A 20,259-nucleotide genomic window follows, 5' to 3' on the forward strand; every position below is an offset into this window, starting at 1 on the left:
TCACCATTTCTCCAGTATACTCTAAATTCTTTTGTCTTCTTGTACCTCACAGCTATAAACTTCCTCAGTACATAACATAAATATTCCTCACGAGTAACATTAGACTGGTCTGCCATAAAAACATACAAAAGTGCTTAAGAAAACAAAATAATGCTGTAAACTTATACTGCTTGTTTTTTATTAATAACATTTAAAAACAAGACATAAAGATGGTTAAGATGTGTTGTGTTGAACTTAAAGTAACAGCTTCTTACAATGAATCACATGTTTTGATCAGACAGGTAACATTAAGAACTAATCAAGGATTTGATGTCACAAACACATACTTCCCATTATGTAAATAGGAGTTTTTAAAAACTTAGTTAAGGTGAAAATAGTGGACTGTAACATCAAACGACACAGGCTAGTGATATTAGCTAAAAAGCTACATGAAGCACAAAAGCACAGTACCCAGGACTTTCACCCTAAAAATGAGCTTTTTCTTCAGTTTTAACATTAAGTGATATTATTCTTGGTTAGAAATGAGAGAAAATGAGACAAACGTTAAATCACAGTACATTTTTCTGCTGATAGCATCCGCTTGTTTTGAAGTTAGCATGCATCATGGTGCATGTAAACTGCACATGCTCCTTGACCTTGTGAATAAGCCACACTCCATGTGATGTCGTCAGACTCGAAACTCTGCCACATAGAAAAGTGCGCAGAGAAATGAAGCGCAAAGGGGTACTGCGAACATTAAAAGGAGCATTGCAAAGAAAAATACTTTACGCAAAGTGTAACTCAAAGAAAAAAGTTCTTGGGTTTCGTTTACAAAATACATTGCTTTCTGCAATTAAATACAGCTTTGTTTTTTACAATAATTTATTTTTTGGCAAATATATAAGGCATCATATTGACTCCATACTAACTGCCTAAAACAAAACTCTTGAATAAGATGTGATGTCATGAACCTTGCAAACTTTGGAAAACTCAGCGACTAGTTGTTCTCGGAAGCCCTCAGTGTCGCTGCCTGGTACCATTTAAAGAAATCTTTGGTTCCCCGACGACTGATAAACCCCCTGTGCACCCTGACTCCCATAAACTGTGTAGAAGAGTTGCTTCAAATTCTTTGTACTGAGCACCAATAAAGCTTGTATCAATGCACAAATATTAATGCGGACAGACTAAGCAGGCATTTGCGAAATTTGAACTGCTGTCCTACATAGACAGGGATGGGAACTCTTGATCATCATGGGTGATAAAGGTAGATCAATATATTGGTTTTACCGATTAATCATTGCCGATAGTAGCCTTTTGGAACTATCGGTTATTGGGCAAAACCTATGCCGAAAGTTGGCAAAAAAAAAAAATTGCCACGGTGTTCAACTGTGGTCGGTGTTGGCCGATTCTACAATTAGAACTGCTTTTTTCTACAGTATAATAGTGAATTTATAGGCTATGAAATGCTTAATTTGTTAAATAGCCTACTTAACTGTAGAGCACTAGAGACAATGGAGACAAGTCTCCGTCACTTCAAAATAAGAGTGCCCAGTGTGTTCCAGGCATGTTTATAGTTAAAAATTCCATGTTATGCATCAAATCTTGATTTTTTTTTTTTTCTGGTAAATATTGCAATTTTAGGTAAACAATAAACTGCATCTGGGATTTTGTTCATTTTGGCCTCTTGTAGCCTCTGTCTCTGTGCCCATCATAGTAAGAAAAGACTAAGTATATTTGTAACATTCTATAAATCCATTTTAAAAACTATCTGCCAATTAATCTGTTATCAGTATCGGCAAAATCGGTTGGCCTCTAATGGGTGACACTCATTTTGTGCTCCATTTAATGTTCTTGGAGCACAGAAGGACTGTGAATGGGAAACAAAGGCTGGTAGTGTCAGAAATAGGCTACAGTATGTGTTGTGTGTGAGTCACTTACAAGGACGGGTCATGGACAAGATCTTTGAGGTTGACTCCACTGCGGTCCTCAGCAAGGTTTCTGAAGCAGCTGTCACTCACTGCAGGGAGGAAAGAGACAGAGAAAGTGACATAAGAGACATGAGAGACATAAGATAATGGAAGAGAAAAGAGAAAAAGAGCACATCATTTCAGAATGCCCCTTCGCAGAGCGAATATTGTCTCATTCCTTAAATGTCACTTTAGTCCTGAGGTTAAAACACATTACTCAACAGTAGCACACAGCTACAAGCGTGGAGAATCATATGCTCTGGCCCTGATGTGTTCCACCTAACAGAGGCCACGCTGTTACGCACCGCAGAGCATTAACATTACTGTCCTCCTCTGAGTTATGTCAACTTCCTCTGGGATTTTAGAAAGATGATGGTGAGCAGAATCAGCACCACTGATAATAAAAGTCAACTCAGCACATCCTGAAGCACCAATACATGGCAACCAGCAGTTACTAAGTACTGTACTACAACAGTTGTTAAAGGCACAGTGCACGCAAAACTTTATGTCATCATTTACTCACCCTCATGTGTTGAAAACCCGTATGACCTACTTTCTTCTGTGAAACACAAAAGTATATGCTAGGCTAAATGTGAATGGTGACTGGGGTTAACGTTCAGCCTAATTTTTCCTTTTGCGTTCCATATAAGGTAAATTCATGTCTAAATGATGTAAAAGTGTAAAAGTAAATGATGACAGATAAGACAGGTAAACTATACCTTTAATGATTTTTCTTAAAGTAGCATTTTAAGGAATCTTTATGTCACTTTATTATGTGGTAGTATCCATTTCACAAAAGCAATAAGGCACTCAACTGTAACAATGGCCTTTAGGGCATATTCTATATATACAATATAGCAAGGCCTCTTGTACCTTTTACTTAATGAACTGTTTTAGGGCAAGAAACCTTGAGCAACAAAATTAGTAATAGTGAATATATAAAATAAAATATCAAAAGTGTAGAATCGGGCCTCTTTGAATAAACATCAATAGTACTGCAACTAGTATTAGCTAATAATAATACTAATAATAGTAATGGAAATAATAACAATTTTAACCGCATTGTTATGTGGACATAAAATAGTCTATTGTAGTTCAAAACAAATCAAAATCTTGCAACAACAGTAATAGAGAAGAGAATGACCTGTGCTGTGTAAATAAATTATAAAGTGCTGGCGTTCACCGTCACATTCCCCATCACGCAGAAGGACTCGGTGCAACACTTGCTTTATAATTGCAGCATTTTCTCACCCTACTCTCTTTTCTCCTCATCTCTTGCTCTCTCTCTCTCTACCCTGCTAAACCTTGATCTATAAATAGGCTGGTGTTCCCTGCAAAAGCCAGTAGAAGTGAGCTCTCCTCGGAGAGGCAGCGGAAAACTTCTTGTCACATGCACGCAAACAAGCATCTGTGTGTGAATGAATGGGGATTGTATTGCTGATGTGTACCGTATATATAGTAAGTGACCGAGAGGGTGTGTGCATGTGTGTGTGAGAGAGAGTGAGAGACACAGCAGTTGGAACATTCATCAGAGACGGTAAGCCATCAGAATGTTAATGTCACCACAAGGCAGCCCATGGTAATTTGATATATACCATGGTTCTTAATGATTACCATATTAATATGCCATGGTATTTACTTGGTATTCCAAAGTACTTCAAAGAATGCCATGAGATATTGATGGTAACAGATGGTAATACAGGGTACTTTGATATTTACCTTTGATGTACAGAATGATTACCATATTCATATGCCATGCTATTATATACATAGTGTTCCCATGTCCTTTAAAGAATGCAATGGTTTTACCATTGTTCAGTGAAGGTAACAGAAGCTAATAGCATAGTACTTTCATATCTTTAATATACGTACTGAATGACTATAGTCATATACCATCATATCAATGTACATATCCAAAACAACATTGTATGTCCATGTTACTTTTATGTTAGTGAAGGAAAGACATTTCATGTACTATAAATATAAAGTTTATTCACGACCATCAATTCCCACATGGCATCCTTCAAGCTGTTTGTGGGAGCATGCACACACACACACACATACACACACACACACACACACACACACACTTTCATTCCACCTCATGTCTGTGACTCACAGCTCTGCAGATGGAAAAGTATGTCTGCTTAGACACTTTGGTGAGGTGAGAGTTTCCCTCTCAGCATGAGACGGTGTGTGTGTGTGTGTGTGTGTGTGTGTGTGTGTGTGTTGCCTGCGACTGCGAGTAGGAGTTAGACTTGCATGAGCTGAGCTGGTGTAAAACTCGGCCTCATTAACCCCTGCCAACATCCAGAGAGGACCTCTGGACCTTACTCTGTTCCCCAAACACCAAAAGTCCAACCTTGGAGCTGATAAGCCAAGCTTAGAGTGGAGCAAACTTCTAAGCTGCATTCACTACGAAGACTACGATACAAGACTGCTTATAAAAATTTCTGGTAGCACTAGGGATGGGAATAGTGAAGAATTTAACATTTGGTGGCATATTTTTATCAATTTATCATTTTCAATTTTATAAAACACCATTTCTTAAAAAACAAAACTGAACAATCAGTCTGTAATTACACTTACTTACAAAAGAACAATACTTGGTTCAAGTTGGACACAACGAAATTACTTACTTCAATAGGTGAGATAGGTTAACTCTGTAACCACTCTGATTTAAAGTGTTTTTGATTCACTAAAAAGAACCAGCTCGTAAGAATAATTTGTTCAGGAAATTAACTATACTGGTCACGCAGGGTGTTTCACTCTGCAGATTCAATAGCATCGTATCAGTGCTGGGGCCAGATTCATGAAAATGTTCTTAAGAAAAAAAAATTAAGAAAGTTCTTATGATAAATTATAAGAAGTTTGTAAGAACGTTCCTAAGTGCAATTCTTGAAAAATTCTGGAAAAGTTCAAAATATTTTCTTAAGACAAACTTTGACATAGACTGATCAGCCTGCTCACGGGCTTGCCTTGTCTAATAGCCTACAACAAATTCAATACTTCAACACCAGTAAATCTTAACGATAAATGTATCTATTAACCTTTTTTTTTATTATTTATTTATTTTATTTTATTTTTAATAGCAAGCACCTCATGATAAATATTTCTTTAATGTAAAAAGTGTGAGATATGTTAGTTCAACGACACTACCCATCACAGGAGTATTTACTTGCTGCTAACCATTTAATAACTTCTTGTTTCATTTAATTTTTATTTAACTTTTCTCCCAATTTGTAATGCCCAATTCCCACTACTTAGTAGGTCCTCGTGGTGGCGCAGTTACTCACCTCAATCCGGGTGGCGGAGGACAAGTCTCAGTTGCCTCCACTTCTGAGATGTTAATCTGCGTATCTTATCACGTGGCTCCCTGTGCATGACACCGCGGAGACTCACAGCACGTGGAGGCTCATGCTACTCTCTGCGAGCCACGCACAACTTACCACACACCCCACTGAGAGCGAGAACCCCTAATCACGACCACGAGGAGGTTACCCCATGTGACTCTAGCCTCCCTAGCAACCGGGCCAATTTGGTTGCTTAGGACACCTGGCTGGAGTCACTTAACATGCCCTGGCCTCGAACTCGTGACTCCAGGGGTGGTAGTCAGTGTCAATACTCACTGAGCTACCCAGGCCCCATTCATTTGATAACTTTTAATTCAACATGGAGGAAAAGGAAAAAAACAAAAACTTCAGTAGACAAGAGCTGGATGTACTTGTTGAGGAAATCACTGAAAGGAAAAAGTGTTTCCTCGGGAAGCTTGATAATTATACCACGTCAGCAAGTAAGAGGCGGGAAAAGAAAGTCTCAACTTTGTAATGTGACAATTATTACGTTTCTATGAACTCTAATGACCGCGGAGAGAGAGCGCTATATACAGCGCATCCGTTTGAAAAAGTATGATTGGACACCACATTAAGAAGGTTCAAAACAACATTTATTGTTTGAATTTGCAAGAACATTTACATGGTTTGAAAGCTGAAAATACAAATATAATTAAACACAAAACAGTCAAAAACTTTTTTTGGTCTAAAATCACATTTCTACATAAACAGCCCATTGCAACTTCAGACTCAACATGAAAAACCCAGTAAATTAATTAAACATCGTACCTTTTAGAATTTAAGACAAATGAGGTTATCCTAACTTTAAGATGTTATTTACGACGATTTTTAAAAACACTTCTTTCAAGAATTTGAATGCTTCTTAAGTTTTTTCTTAAGAACAATCTTTTTTCTGATTAACTCTTTTATTGGTTCAGACACATGAAACAGAAAAGAAAATATATACACACCCAATCCCCAACCCCACCCTGACCCCCAACAAACATCCCTGTGGTCCAACTTGAAAATACACACCAAAAAATAGAAAAAAATAAAAAATAAAAAATAATATTAATAATAATATATATATATATATACACAAAAAAAAAAAAAAAAACACACACACATTTTAAACTACACATCTCTCTCCACTTCCCCTACCCGAGAGCCCTCCAAATATGCCAAATAGCTGCCCCATTTTCCATTAAACAATTCCAAGTTTCCCTGTCTTCTATATGACATTTCTTTGAATGCTGCCACCCTGCCCAACTCTATGCACCACTCCCGAAATGAGGGCGCTCCAGCCGACCTCCATCTCTAAGGATGACCTGCCTGCCGATCATAACACTGGCTAGGACCCTATTTTTTATATATTTATCCCCTATATTAATGATTGCCCCATCGCCTAAATTACAGAGTCTGGGCCAAAATGAATTTGAGTGTCCCAATACGCCACACATAAAACTCTGAACCCTCAACCAAAAATCTTGGATCTTAACACACCACCAAAAAACATGGGATGTGTCTCCATCTTCTGATTGGCATCGCCAGCAGGTGGGTGTGTCTTTAAGACCAAGCCTATACAATCTAGAGGGTGTCCAATAGAATCGATGTAAAATCTTAAATTGCTTAAGGCGCACCCTTGCATCTCTAGATTCAGACTTGACGTTTTTTTAGAATCCTAGCCCACACTCCCTCCAAAACCTTAAATCTTTCTCCCATAATCTCTTGAGAGAAGTTGAAGCTCCATCCCCCAGACTCTATATTAGCAGGGAGTAATACACTGATGCCTCATGGCCTTTTCCAAAAGCAGTAATCACCACTTCCAGAGTAACTGCCGCTTTAGGGGGGTGTATGCTACTCCCAAAAATAGTACAAAGCAGGTGGCACAGCTGTAAATACCTAAAGAATTGAGACCTGGGGATCCCAAAATGTTGAACCATATTTTCAAAGGATCTCAACACTCCAATCTCATACAAGTCACCAAGCATACTAACCTCCCTCACAATCCACTCTGTCCAGCAGAAAGGGGACTTATTAATACAAAATTTTGGGTTCAGCCATATGCTCGAAGCAACATTTAAATAAATGTCTGAATTAAACACTCTAGACACTTTTGTCCATACTGCGTGCAAATGCGAGATAAAGGGGTGTAACTTAACTTCTCCAGATAGTTTTATAGAAAGGCTTTGTAATGGCGAAATAGGGGCAAGAACTTCCTGTTCAATACAAAACCAGGGAGGGGCTCTCTCAGGTGGAAGCGACCAATAAGCCAAATGTCTGAGACCGAATGCATAATAATAAAACAATATCTTGGGTAGGCCTAGCCCACCTTTGTCAATCGGCCTATGCAACTTACTGAAATGTAATCTGGGACGTTTACCATTCCAAATGAAGGATTTCACTATGCTATCAAATTGCTTGAAATAAGAGAGGGGTGACATCTACAGGGAGAGATTGTAGCAGGTAGTTGAATTTTGGAATACAATTCATTTTAATAACATTAACCTTCTCAATCATAGATAAATGTAATGAAGCCCACCTGCCCACATCGCTCGAAAACATTTTTATTAAGGGGTCAAAATTAACTCTAACTAAATCAGACAAATTTGCTGGGAATAAAATGCCCAAATACTTAATGCCCTGTTTGGGCCACTGGAAGGTGCCTGGCTGAAAAGCCGTTACTGGGCAGTACGCTGTCAGAGCCAAAGCTTCGGATTTAGACCAACTGACTCTGTATCCAGAAAACTTAGAAAAGGAATTAATAATTCTGTGGAGGCAAGGCATAGATCTAGTAGGGTCGGAGACGAATAATAAAATATTGTGTGCATAAAGCTAAAGCTTATGCGCATACCTCCCGCCACCACCCCTGGAAAATCATCCTCCTTTCTTATCGCGGCTGCTAATGTTTCCAGGGCAAGACAGAACAATAATGGGGAAAGAGGGCAACCCTGCCGAGTGCCCCTAACCTGAGTAAAATAATCTGAAATTAATCCAAGCAATTTAATCCATCCAATATATGGATATATTTCCAAAATCTTAAAAAGATAATCCCATTCTACCATATCAAATGCCTTTTCGGCATCAAGTGAGATGGCAGTGACCGGAGTCTGATCATTTGCCACTGACCACATAATATTGATGAAACGCCTAATGTTATCAGAAGAGCTACGTCCCCCAGTAAACCCCACCTGATCTATATGAATAAGAGATGTCATAACTTTACTTAATCGGTTAGCCAACATTTTTTACAAATATTGTAATGTCTAGCGGGATCAGGGTAATTGGACAGTAACTCTTACACTCGTTTGGATCTTTGTCCTTTTTAAGAAACAGACTGATCTGGGCTTGTGTCATGGTTGGCGGAAGCTTTCCATTCTTTAATGATTCCGTATAAACTCATATCCATACACTGAGAAAATAAGCTCCGGCTACTGTAGCGTGTGTGTGGGAGTAGCTGAAGCTGAAATTTGTTGTCACAACGAACAAGAAAAATTGACCATGGATCATCCAAAACAGCAAACCTCCAGGGAATCACTTGGTAAAAACAAAGAAACCCCGAACAGATCAGAGTCTACAAGTAAAAAGTGACAGAGTCCGTAATAAAACCTGAATCAACATCGGCTTGGCTTTTCAGAGGTGGCGACAAATCCGAGATCTGAAATTATCTAAAAGCGACCCAGAGATGGCTTTTTTCTTACTCAACAGGTAAGACATTTTATTAATATGGTTTATGTATAGTTATGTAATCACACACACCCCCACACACGTCTATGTGTGTGAAGTGAAATACAATAATTATACTGTAATCGGTGCAGAACTAGGCTTGTCAAGGACATGTGAGTCTTGAAATGATGTTGATCACTGGTTGGTAACAATGACAATCTATAAATTAGTTACTATCATGGTCTATTTGGCCAGAATATCCTGCAGTTATAAAAACTTTACAACGTTTGACCTTATCAGACTAGCAATCATTATGTCTAATGTTAACAAACGTTGCCTAACTTTAGTAGTGTCATTTATTTCAAAACATCAGTGTTTCCAATAAGTTAAAACAACAGCATAAGATATGGCACTTACCTGCTCAGATGACATGTTTTCGGATACCCATCTTTTCCTTTCTTTCGTTATTTATTTGTCCATTTGCTCTGATAAGATGTCCTGTATCCATGTGTACACCGGTGCCTCGAACCACATTCAACCGCGCAGAGGAGCATAGCCGAAGCACGACTTACGTCATTACCAAAATAATATTCTTCTGCAAGACACATGCAGTTTTATTTTTGAACTGCTAGAGGGCCAAAAGTTACATAGTGTAGCTTTAAGAAGAAATTTCTTCTTAAGAACATTTCTTGAATCCGGCCCCTGGTGAGTAGGAACAAGAAGAGGAAGCACTGTCAAGAGTATTTTAAAATGGTGTCCTAACTAAATGCACATTTGAGAACCATTAATGAAAGTCATGAAAATCATTTGGATGCAATATTTTTTTTTTATGTATTTAATGGAACCAGTATGTTTCGCACATGGTTGAGCACTCCAACATATCAAAGTATAGTTCATGCACACTACAACTGCTTTGTGGATACTCTACAGTCAATGCTAGGCCCATACAAGCACGAGTTATCTCTGATTGGATGATCATTTAATCCAATAGGTTAACTGACTTCCTGATTTATGCATCAAGTTTTTTTAAGGTTTGTTTTGGCTTTGACCATTATTATACATCTCGCGCTATCCTGGACCATTTTTGCACCCATTTGTGCTATTTTTAATTGTTGGTCTTTTGTAAACATGCACTCATTGGACGTCTTTGATTGTTTTGATGTGGTTTCAGAGATGTGCACCGCATTTTAAGAGCGGTACAAACACAACTTCCAAAAACGCATCTCATTCCGCTGCTGCCACGGACTGGGAGAAACACGTGCCATTCTGTGTGTAAACAAACCGGGAAGATGTGAGATGTAAAGACCAGCGTCTCTTCTTTGGCCTGTTGAAGCCGGTTAAAGCATCCCAACACCACCACCATGGACTGTTTACGTTCATGTATTCAGAACATCTCAAGAGAGTATTGTATGTTTTCGGCTCATATTATGAGTGTGATTGCTCGTAAACCACTCACAGGAACTGTTATTGAAAGATGGGGCAGTTTAAACACTATTGAACTGCAAATTTTTAAGTGAACAATTTCATTCACGCATATTTCATATGTCATGACTGTTTGATTTATGGTGCTGCTTGAGTGAACAGTTTAACATATTCAGATGAAATGTGTTGGATGTGGGTAATATGTTATTCCTGAAATTTAGTTTTTATAAATGTTGTGGTCTTGTGGAGTTTATTCATATTCTTTGGATTGCGTTTCAAATATGACTCTATTGGAAGGGCTGCATGATGTTAGCCAATCACAACAGTGGGCATTTACACTGAACTCTTAAAGGGCCAGGCAGCTTAAAACCGAGTGTTTCAGACAGAGGGCCAGAGACAGGGTGGACAATTATTATATATGATTAAATTATGTTTTTGTGCAAAACAACAAACAAAACTATACTAACATTATAAGTGGACCTCAGGGAAGATAATAAAATTATAAAAAATAAAAAAAAAGTCATGACCCCATTAAAGTGAGGTACAACTGCTATTGTATGGAAATCTGTGTTTGCATCATTGTTTAAAATATTCCCATTTGTGTTCTGGAGAAGAAAGTCAAATGGGTTTGGAACAGCATTTGCGTGAGCAAATAATGACATCATTTTCATTTTTGGGTCCACCATTCCTGTAATTTGGCAAAAAAAAAAAGGGGGGAACCGTTCCTGAAATTTTAGCTATATATTATACAAATTTTGTTATAATTTCACAACAAATACCACAAGTATAGAAAACCTTTTATTGATGTAATTGAACACAGATCCAGTCAAAATCACACAAAATGTTTGAACTTTTATCTAATATTGCTCATAGCCACTAGATAAATAGAACTGGAGGTTATGAAGGATCTCTCTTGACTTTTTTAGCTATAGAAAAGTGGCGAGGAATGGAAAGTTGAATATGGAACAGCAGTTATCTAAAAGTTATGTTAATAATGCATTTTAAAGTAATGCATTTAGCTACATGCTGACATTTACATGCAATCGCATGCACTCCACACTCAAAAGTATTTACTTTCCCATCACATGCACAGTATATACTTAAAAGGTATAGTTTACCCAAAAATGAAAATTCGGTAGTTATTTGCTCACCCTAATTTTGCTCCAAACCTAGTATGACTTTCTTTCATCCATGCAGTGTTAATTTTTACACAGTTTTTTGTTTTAGTAATACTTAAAGGACGAAAATGTCCTTTAAAATTAGTCAATATTTCATCATATAATATTCTTTAATTTTAAAATTGCACATAATTTTAGTCAATGAAATAACTATTAGTGATGGCACCGATCCAATATCTGGATCTGTATCATCTCCGATACTGACGTTTTTAGACGGATCAGGTAACAGTCCGACGAGCCCGATCCAAATCCACTACTGTGTGTTAGTCATGTTTGTTACTGTCAAGCTCCAAAAATGACATTAAAAGAACCATAAAAACACCAGTAAAGTAGTTCATGACTCATCCATTTTATTCAAAGCAACTTGAAGATGTGCGATAGCTCTGTGAATCAAAAAATGCACAGTGCCAGCATGTTAGTGAATGGCGCTGCTCTGTTGACACACACAAACACACTTGTGACTATTTTTAGTGTGAGATATTTGAGCGCTACTCTCAGATGTAGATGCTTAATAGTTCGGTTCACTTATAATATGCATTTAGAACGGCACCAGAGGTGCATTTTACCAGAATTTGAAAAAGAAGCGAATTAAACTACTGTGAACTTGCCTAAAAAAATACACATACAGGACTTCCTGGAGAATTCAGAATGTCAAAATAAAAGCCAGAGAGTTTAAAAGTTAAAGGTGCACGATTGAGAAATATTACTGTTGTATTTAAAATTCTAAAGTCAATAATAATAGTAATAAAATCAGAATTTATTATTATTATTATTATTATTTGTTTACAAATTATAACAATATTTAAGTTGAATGGGTTCCAAAAATAACTGTGAATGAAAAGTGAACTGATGTCTTACAACTAAACTGAACAAAAAACAGATCTGAATCCTTTAAAATCCAGATACAACATTTATTTATTTTTTGGCAAAAAACAAAACAAAAAACAAATCTGCCTTCTTTTTTACTGTACTGCTACATTATCCAGTATACTAGTTAACAATAAAGTTTTTCTTAATAAGCTATACATTTATATTAATATAATGTGTAGTTAGAGGTTTGTGTTTCTTTATATATTACGGAGCACCCCAGTTAGTTCCACACAATAACGTAAAGATATTCTAAACTGATTATGCAAAAAAACAACACTGGTATCAGATCGGTATCGGGCGATACTGAGATTTCAGATTTTTTTTTAATCATGTGCATTAATTCAGGTTGTGTTATAATTTATGAATGGTACAGGTCATTCGTGTATTTGTCCTCTGAGGTGTGACTGAGGGTCTGATTTATATCAGGCATGCAGGAAACAGTGCTTGCTCATTTAGCCCGGCTCCCAGAGAACAGATACACTATACATGTGAGTTGTAATTAATTAAACTGATCATTGATCAAAATAAAGCAAGAGTTTTATTGTATTTAAGTTTTTGGTAAAGAATAAACCTTCTGTACCCTTTCACCTAGAAATATTCAGGCCCTAAAAGTAAGTATGTGCAAGCTGTGAGTCTTATAAATGTTTTGTTCTAGAAGAAAAAGATGACATTCAGCATTACGAAGATACAGTCTCTTCTTTCTCTTAAGATGCGGTATTTTCTTTTTCCTTCTTTGTATTTCTCAACCTCTCCTATAGTTTATTCTCTCCTACAGTCTTTATCTAAATCTATTACAGGAATTGTTGGAGTGATGGAGCCAGGTGATTGGGTGAAATGATCAGTCACCCTCTGGCCCCAGGTCTAAAAGATGAAAAGTCCTTTTGGATTTACGATTACCTCTGACCCTCATCTGTGGACCAACTAAGATTTCTTTGTTCCACCCAGGGTCCAAAATGAACTTTTTAGCCCACCAGCCGAGGTGGCTAGTAGATGAAAACATTTTCCAGCCAGTTAGATTTCTTACCGGCCATTTTTATTACTTTTTTTTTTATATTTGTATTATTTATTGCAAAGTGGAATTTACAGACATGAGAGAAATAAACAATACTGTAAGCATGTTTAAAAGTGAACTGCTTTTTTAAAGAATTGTATTGTTATATTATTTATGAAATATTTAATTGCCAGATAGTCCATTTAGAATTATTTTTCAGATTATTCACTTTTACAACAAAACTAATTACATGTTGTCATATGAACGACCAGAAAATAACTCTCATGAGTCTCATAAGCCTTAAGTACACATAACACAGTAACAGTTCTTGTTTTATTTGGCGTGAGTCAATTAATTTTGTCAGCTCCAACTGATTGATAAGTCTTTTTGATTCACTAAAAAGAGCCGGCTCACAAATTTACTGCTAACTAGGGATGTCCTCATACCATTTTTTTGGAAAACGAGTGCAGATACTTCCTTTTCAGTGCTCGCCGATACTGATACCGTTTTTTTTTTTTTTCTGAAATCCATAGCAACAGTTTGTTTCAATTTTATCATCAAAATTGTGTTTAAATAAATGAATATAATTAAAACTACAATCAAATGAAAATAGAACAATTAATTTTAAACATGATATTGTATTATTTTTATCAAATGAGGTGGTTTTATTTAGAACCTCACAGCACAATCCAAAATACAGCATTGGAGTTATTTTTTATCACATAAAGTGCAGCATTACAGAGCATCATAAGTGTGAGATATTGGTTAAATATTATACAATTAAGCCTACTATTGATTTATTATTATAATTAGTAGTAGTAGTAGTAGTAGTATTACAGTGAATATTACTTAACTATACAGTAGTGATATATTTCCGTGGTACTTTAAGCTTTTATTTTGAAGCCCTTTCTGTTTTTGTGAAGTTTTCACCTCCAGAAAAGCCGGTCGCTATGTGACTCGAAGTGATTATTAAACTGCAAATGGCTGCTATTTAATTAAATTAATATGTAGTCTTTATGAAGTGAATTAGCGCTCTGCTCAAGGTAATCTGCTACAAACAAAGCGTGCGAGTGTGAGCCAAGGAGCTCGTAAGAGCAGCTGGCGTCAGCACAACACTGGCTCCACACATACAAGTACATGAGACCAGTATGCCTACTGCTAACTGAGACTTTAAGTGGGGTTCAGAGTGATTTTTCCAGCCTTTTTCCTCACTCTGGAAGTGTATAGTTCTTGAAGGAACAGAGCGATATGTATCCTTCATTGTTGTGTAGCAATGCTCCAGTATGTTCCTGTCTCTGGCGGGGCATGTAATGTGCTTTTTGTATTTGGGCAGTTCATGTGTGAGATTTGCTTTGTTAAAATCCCCAATAATAATAATAACTGAGTCCGGGTATTGTTGTTCCGTGTCTGTGATTTGATCAGCCAGCTGTTGCAGCGCTGCATTCAAACACGTGTTTGGCGCGATATACACACTCACCAGAATAAACGAGGAAAACTCCCGTGGCGAGTAGAATGGCTTACAGTTAATAAAGAGCGCTTCCAAATTAGGACAGTACATCCTCTTTAACGTTGTTACATCTGTACACCAACTTTCATTGATGTAAAATCATGTTCCACCACCTCTCGTTTTCCCTGTTAACTCCACGATGCGATCCGCTCTAAACAGCTGGAAGCCCGGCAGATGTAACGCGCTGTCCGGAATGGCTTCACTCAGCCAGGTTTCTGTGAAGCACAAGGCAGCAGAGGTTGAAAAGTCCTTGTTTGTGTGGGTGAGGAGATGTATTTCATCTGTTTTGTTAGGAAGAGAGCAGAGATTCGCAAAATGAATGCTCGGCAGTGTTGTTCGAAAGCCCCGCCCACGGAGTTTGACCAGCGCACCGGCTCGTCTTCCTTGCCTGCGTCTCCTGAACAACAAAGCCGCACCTCCAACTAAAATGTCTAGCAAAACGTCTGAATAGTCAAAAACTGGGAAAAGACTGTCTGGTATAAGCTGTCAAATATTCAGCATTTTGTCTCTGGTAAAACTGACTGGCAAAAGATTACTAAACACAGGACAAACAAACAAAAACAACAAAACAATAGGAGCGCTCCACACCGTGGCGGCCATCAGTGGCGCCATCATGATGTATCTGATGTAATGAGAGCCATTCCATGTAAAGACCTGCAACTTATTGACTGAAGGCCTACAGAAATCCTTTGATGACAAAACGGGAACATGTTACATTATTTTACAAACTGACACAAACTGAGAAAAAAGCGTCTGCCAAAGTGGTATGTGACACCGCGAAATTCACCAGCCAAATAGAAAGTTTACCCGCATTTGGCACTTGGTGGGTGTTAATTTCGGACCCTGGTTCCACCCAATCAGTGTTATGCTTCTAAAGAACAAATTTTGCGTAGATCAGCAGTTTACCTTGTTTTTACAGTTTCCGAAAACGTCTGTATGGTTAACCCAGAAGCCTGTAAGCCTGTAAAGATGATGTCAATTCATTTGCACATGCCTATAATTATGGTTGTTTCTGTAAAAAAGTTAGTTCAAGGTTAGATCCTCAACTTATTTTCTGCTTCTGTCTTTGCTTTTGGAAATGTGGAGAACTTTGTCTTCAGTAAACTCTTTCTCTATTGATTGAAACTTTGACCCCTGGTCTTCATTGTAAATACTGTTCTCATTACTGGGTATAACTGTATTCCCCTACACTGCACAACTATCCTTGTGAAAACCTGTGCTCCTGAAATAATTTGTATAAGTTTAATAAGTTTTAGCTTCTCTTTACAAGTTAGCCTATTGTATTCTGAATCCTTCAGGCTTTAGAGACTGTTATTCATTTTCCGTGTTTATTCAGTTTAGGATATTGCATTGCATGAAGCATGTTATTTAAATGATTTATTTGCTATATAACATGAGTAGTGACTGCAGTCTACCAAGCTCTAAAACAAAGTATCATAAAGTGACAGTATTTCTTCAGAATACTTGGAATATAGAGCATGAGTTGAAAAAACTAAAAAAAAAGTACTATGGTTTTATGGTGTTTTTTTAGAGTCCTTTTTCAAGCTTGACAGACTGGAGTTACTATTCATTTGCTTTATATGGCAAATAAATCCTGTAAAGACTTTTTAAAAATTCCCCTTTTGTTTTTCACAGAAGAAAGAAGATCATACAGGTTTGGTGCTACATTAGGGTGATTAAATAATGACATAATTTTCATTTTTGGGGGTAATTATTGCTGTAATTTGGCAAAATAGAAAAAAGAAAACCAATCAATATCTTGATCCATAGCAATATACAATTTCATTAAATTTTTTAGGTAAACTATTCCTTTAATGTAGAGCTATCTATCTATCTATCTATCTATCTATATATATAATTTATTTATTTTTAATTTTATTTTTACTTCCTCTCATTGTCCTTCTTTCACTCATGAACTGAACATGTACTGAGTTTCAACCACATTGAGAGGCAAGGCCCACTACCAGCACTGTGTCCTAATACAACTATTCCCAGCAGTGTTATTTTGGATTGCTCTGAAGCCTCAGTCTGGCCACAATCGCTCAACAAGTGCTTTCCGTCATTAAGTTATGTTAAAATCTGAAACATCTGAAACACAAAACTATTTGACTTCATTTTCCACACTAACAGAATATAAACATCCCAAAACAACATTCTGTAATGTATAGCTAAGTAAAACCATGCTATTCTAAGTATGAGTGAATGACTATATTACTACAAAACAGGAGTTGAGAGTTGCCCTCGACTTCTCAACCTCTCCAGAGCAGATTAATAAAACATCATACACAGCAGCTCCACGGCCAACTTACTTAGTCAGCAAAATGTAATCCATCTCTCAATACTGAACACATGCGCGAAACAATGCCAAGACCACACAATAACAAAGCAAGCACAAACACACACACACACACACACACACATACACAAACACACACACAGAACACATACTTTTATGAAATAAGCACTTTAAACTCTCGTTGTCTGTCTTTGTCATGGAAACTTGACAAAGGATTACAGTAGCGATCAATGTCAAATAAATATTCACAATATAGGCAAGATCCACACTCATATTTTAATAAATTATGTTATTATAATTAATGATTATAAAATGTGATTAAAATTATGAAAAGTTATATATTAAGTAATTACTAATTCATGCGATTACCTAATCAGCCAATCGTGTGGCAGCAGTGTAATGCATAAAATCCACCGATACGGGTCAGGAACCATCAGAATGGAAATATTTTTTTGACCGTGGCATGATTGTTGGTGCCAAACATCTGGTTTGAGTATTTCTGTAACTGCTGATCTCCTGGGATTTTCACACACAACAGTCTCTAGAATTTACTCAGAATGGTGCCTGTGGCGAGCAGAGAAGGGCCGAGTGGCATCTGGGCAGAGCGAGGCCGGGAAGGTAAGTGGTGAACGAGTTCCACCTGTGTGCCACACCGGTCTCGCGTCCCAGTGAGGGGCGGTGGGATTATTTAAAGAGAGGAGACAGTGGCAGATGGGGAGAGAGAGAGAGACACATGAAGCTGTGTGTGTGTTTGGTGTGTCTGCAGGGAAGCAGCACGTGAAGTTGTTTTATGTTATGTTTAAGAAATACAGTTGAAGTGAGAAGTTTACCTACACTTAGGGTGAAGTCATTAAACATAATTTTTTTAAACACTCCACAGATTTAATATTAGCAAACTATAGTTTTGGCAAGTCGTTTAGGACATCTACTTTGTGCATGAAACGAATAATTTTTCCAACAATTGTTTACAGACAGATTGTTTCACTTTTAATTGACTATATCACAGTTCCAGTGGGTCAAAGGTTTACATTCAAGTTAACTGTGCCTTTAAGCAGCTTGGAAAATTCCAGAAAATTATGTCAAGCCTTTAGGCAATTAGGCAATTAGCCTCTGATAGGCTAATTGGCTTATAGGAGTCAATTGGAGGTGTACCTGTGGATGTATTTTAAGGCCTACCTTCAAACTCAGTGCCTCTTTGCTTGACATCATGGGAAAATCAAAAGAAAATCAACCAAGACCTCAGAAAAATAATTGTGGACCTCCACAAGTCTGGTTCATCCTTGGGAGCAATTTCTAAATGCCTGAAGCTACCACGTTATTCTGTACAAATAATAGTACGCAAGTATAAACACCATGGGACCACGCAGCCATCATACCGCTCAGGAAGGAGACGCATTCTGTCTCCTAGAGATGAACGTAGTTTGGTGCGAAAAGTGCAAATCAATCCCAGATCAACAGCAAAGGACCCTGTGAAGATACTGGAGGAAACAGGTAGACAAGTATCTATAAAATGAGTCCTATATCGACATAACCTGAAAGGCTGCTCAACAAGGAAGAAGACACTGCTCCAAAACCGCCACATTTTGGAGAAATTTCCTCTCGTCTGGTGGAACATGTTTTGGCCATAATGACCATCGTTATGTTTGGAGGAAAAAGGTTGAGGCTTGCAAGCCGAAGAACACCATCCCAACTGTGAAGCATGGGGGTGGCAGCATCATGTTGTGGGGGTGCTTTGCTGCAGGAGGGACTGGTGCACTTCACAAAATAGATGGCATCATGAGGAAGGAAAATTATGTGGATATGTTGAAGCAACATCTCAAGACATCAGCCATGAAGTTAAAGCTCGGTCGCAAATGGGTCTTCCAAATGGACAATGACCCCAAGCATACCTCTAAAGTTGTGGCAAAATGGCTTAAGGACAACAAAGTCAAGGTACTGGAGTGGCCATCACAAAGCCCTGACCTCAAACAGACAGAAAATTTGTGGGCAGAACTGAAAAAGTGTGTGTGAGCAAGGAGGCCTACAAACCTGACTCAGTTACACCAGTTCTGTCTGGAGGAATGGGCCAAAATTCCAGCAATTTATTGTGAGAAGCTTGTGGAAGGCTATCCAAAATGTTGGACCCAAGCTAAACAATTTCAAGGCAATGCTACCAAATACTAACAAAGTGTATGTAAACCTCTGACCCACTGGGAATGTGATGAAAGAAATAAAAGCTGAAATAAATCATTCTATCTACTATTATTCTGACATTGCTAACTGACCTAAGACAGGGAATGTTTTCTACAATTAAATGTCAGGACTTGTGAAAAATTGAGTTTAAATGTATTTGGCTAAGTCGTATGTAAACTTCTGACTTCAACTGTAAATGTCTACGTTTTTGTCAAGCCGGTCCCAGCTTCCTCCTTTCACAGTCCGGAGAATGTGACACACGTATGTGGCGAGTAGGGTGTGCCAAGCAGCGTCTGGGCAGAGCGAGGCCAGGAAGATAAGTGGTGAATGAGTTACACCTGTGTGCCACACCGGTCTTGCGTTCCTGTGAGGGCCGGTAGGAGTATTTAAGGAGAGTAGACAGTGGTAGACAGGGAGAGACGCCTGAAGCTGTGTGTTGGTCGACCTGTTAGTGTGAAGCGACTGCTGAAAAGCAGTGTGTGATATGTGACTCTGAAAAGTGTATAGTGTTTGTACAATAAATGTCTATGTGTTGTCAAGCCGGTCCCAGCTTCCTCCTTTGCCATCCTTGAATTGTTACAGTGCCAAAAACAAAAAGAAACATCCAGTGAGCGGCAGTTCTGGTGACTGAAATGCCTTGTTGATGAGAGAGGTCAGTGGAGAATGGCCAGACTGGTTCGAGCTGACAGAAAGGCTTTGGTTACTCAGACAACCACTCTGTACAATTGTAGTGAGCAGAATAGCATCTCAGAATGCACATGTCGAATCTTGAGGCGGGTGGGCTACAACAGCAGAAGACCACGTCTGGCACTTTATTAGGACCACAGTGTTCATAATAAAGTACTCAGTGAGTGTATATGAATACTATAGATTAGGGCT

The 20,259-nt window shown here is 37.9% G+C and overlaps 1 protein-coding gene across 5 annotated transcripts in view; it reads right to left on the bottom strand.

Annotated features, from left to right (window-relative positions):
- LOC127455152 (gephyrin) overlaps nt 1–20,259 on the bottom strand; it is a 129,998-nt gene that overhangs the window by 80,529 nt on the left and 29,210 nt on the right. For all 5 annotated transcript variants that reach the window (XM_051722778.1, XM_051722776.1, XM_051722777.1 and 2 more), the window contains exon 2: nt 1,918–1,996. In XM_051722778.1, the coding sequence (XP_051578738.1) occupies nt 1,918–1,996 (79 nt within the window). The remainder of the gene's footprint in view (nt 1–1,917; nt 1,997–20,259) is intronic.

The sequence above is a fragment of the Myxocyprinus asiaticus genome, chromosome 17, assembly GCF_019703515.2.
Source record: "Myxocyprinus asiaticus isolate MX2 ecotype Aquarium Trade chromosome 17, UBuf_Myxa_2, whole genome shotgun sequence".
Classification (NCBI taxonomy): Eukaryota; Metazoa; Chordata; class Actinopteri; order Cypriniformes; family Catostomidae; genus Myxocyprinus; species Myxocyprinus asiaticus.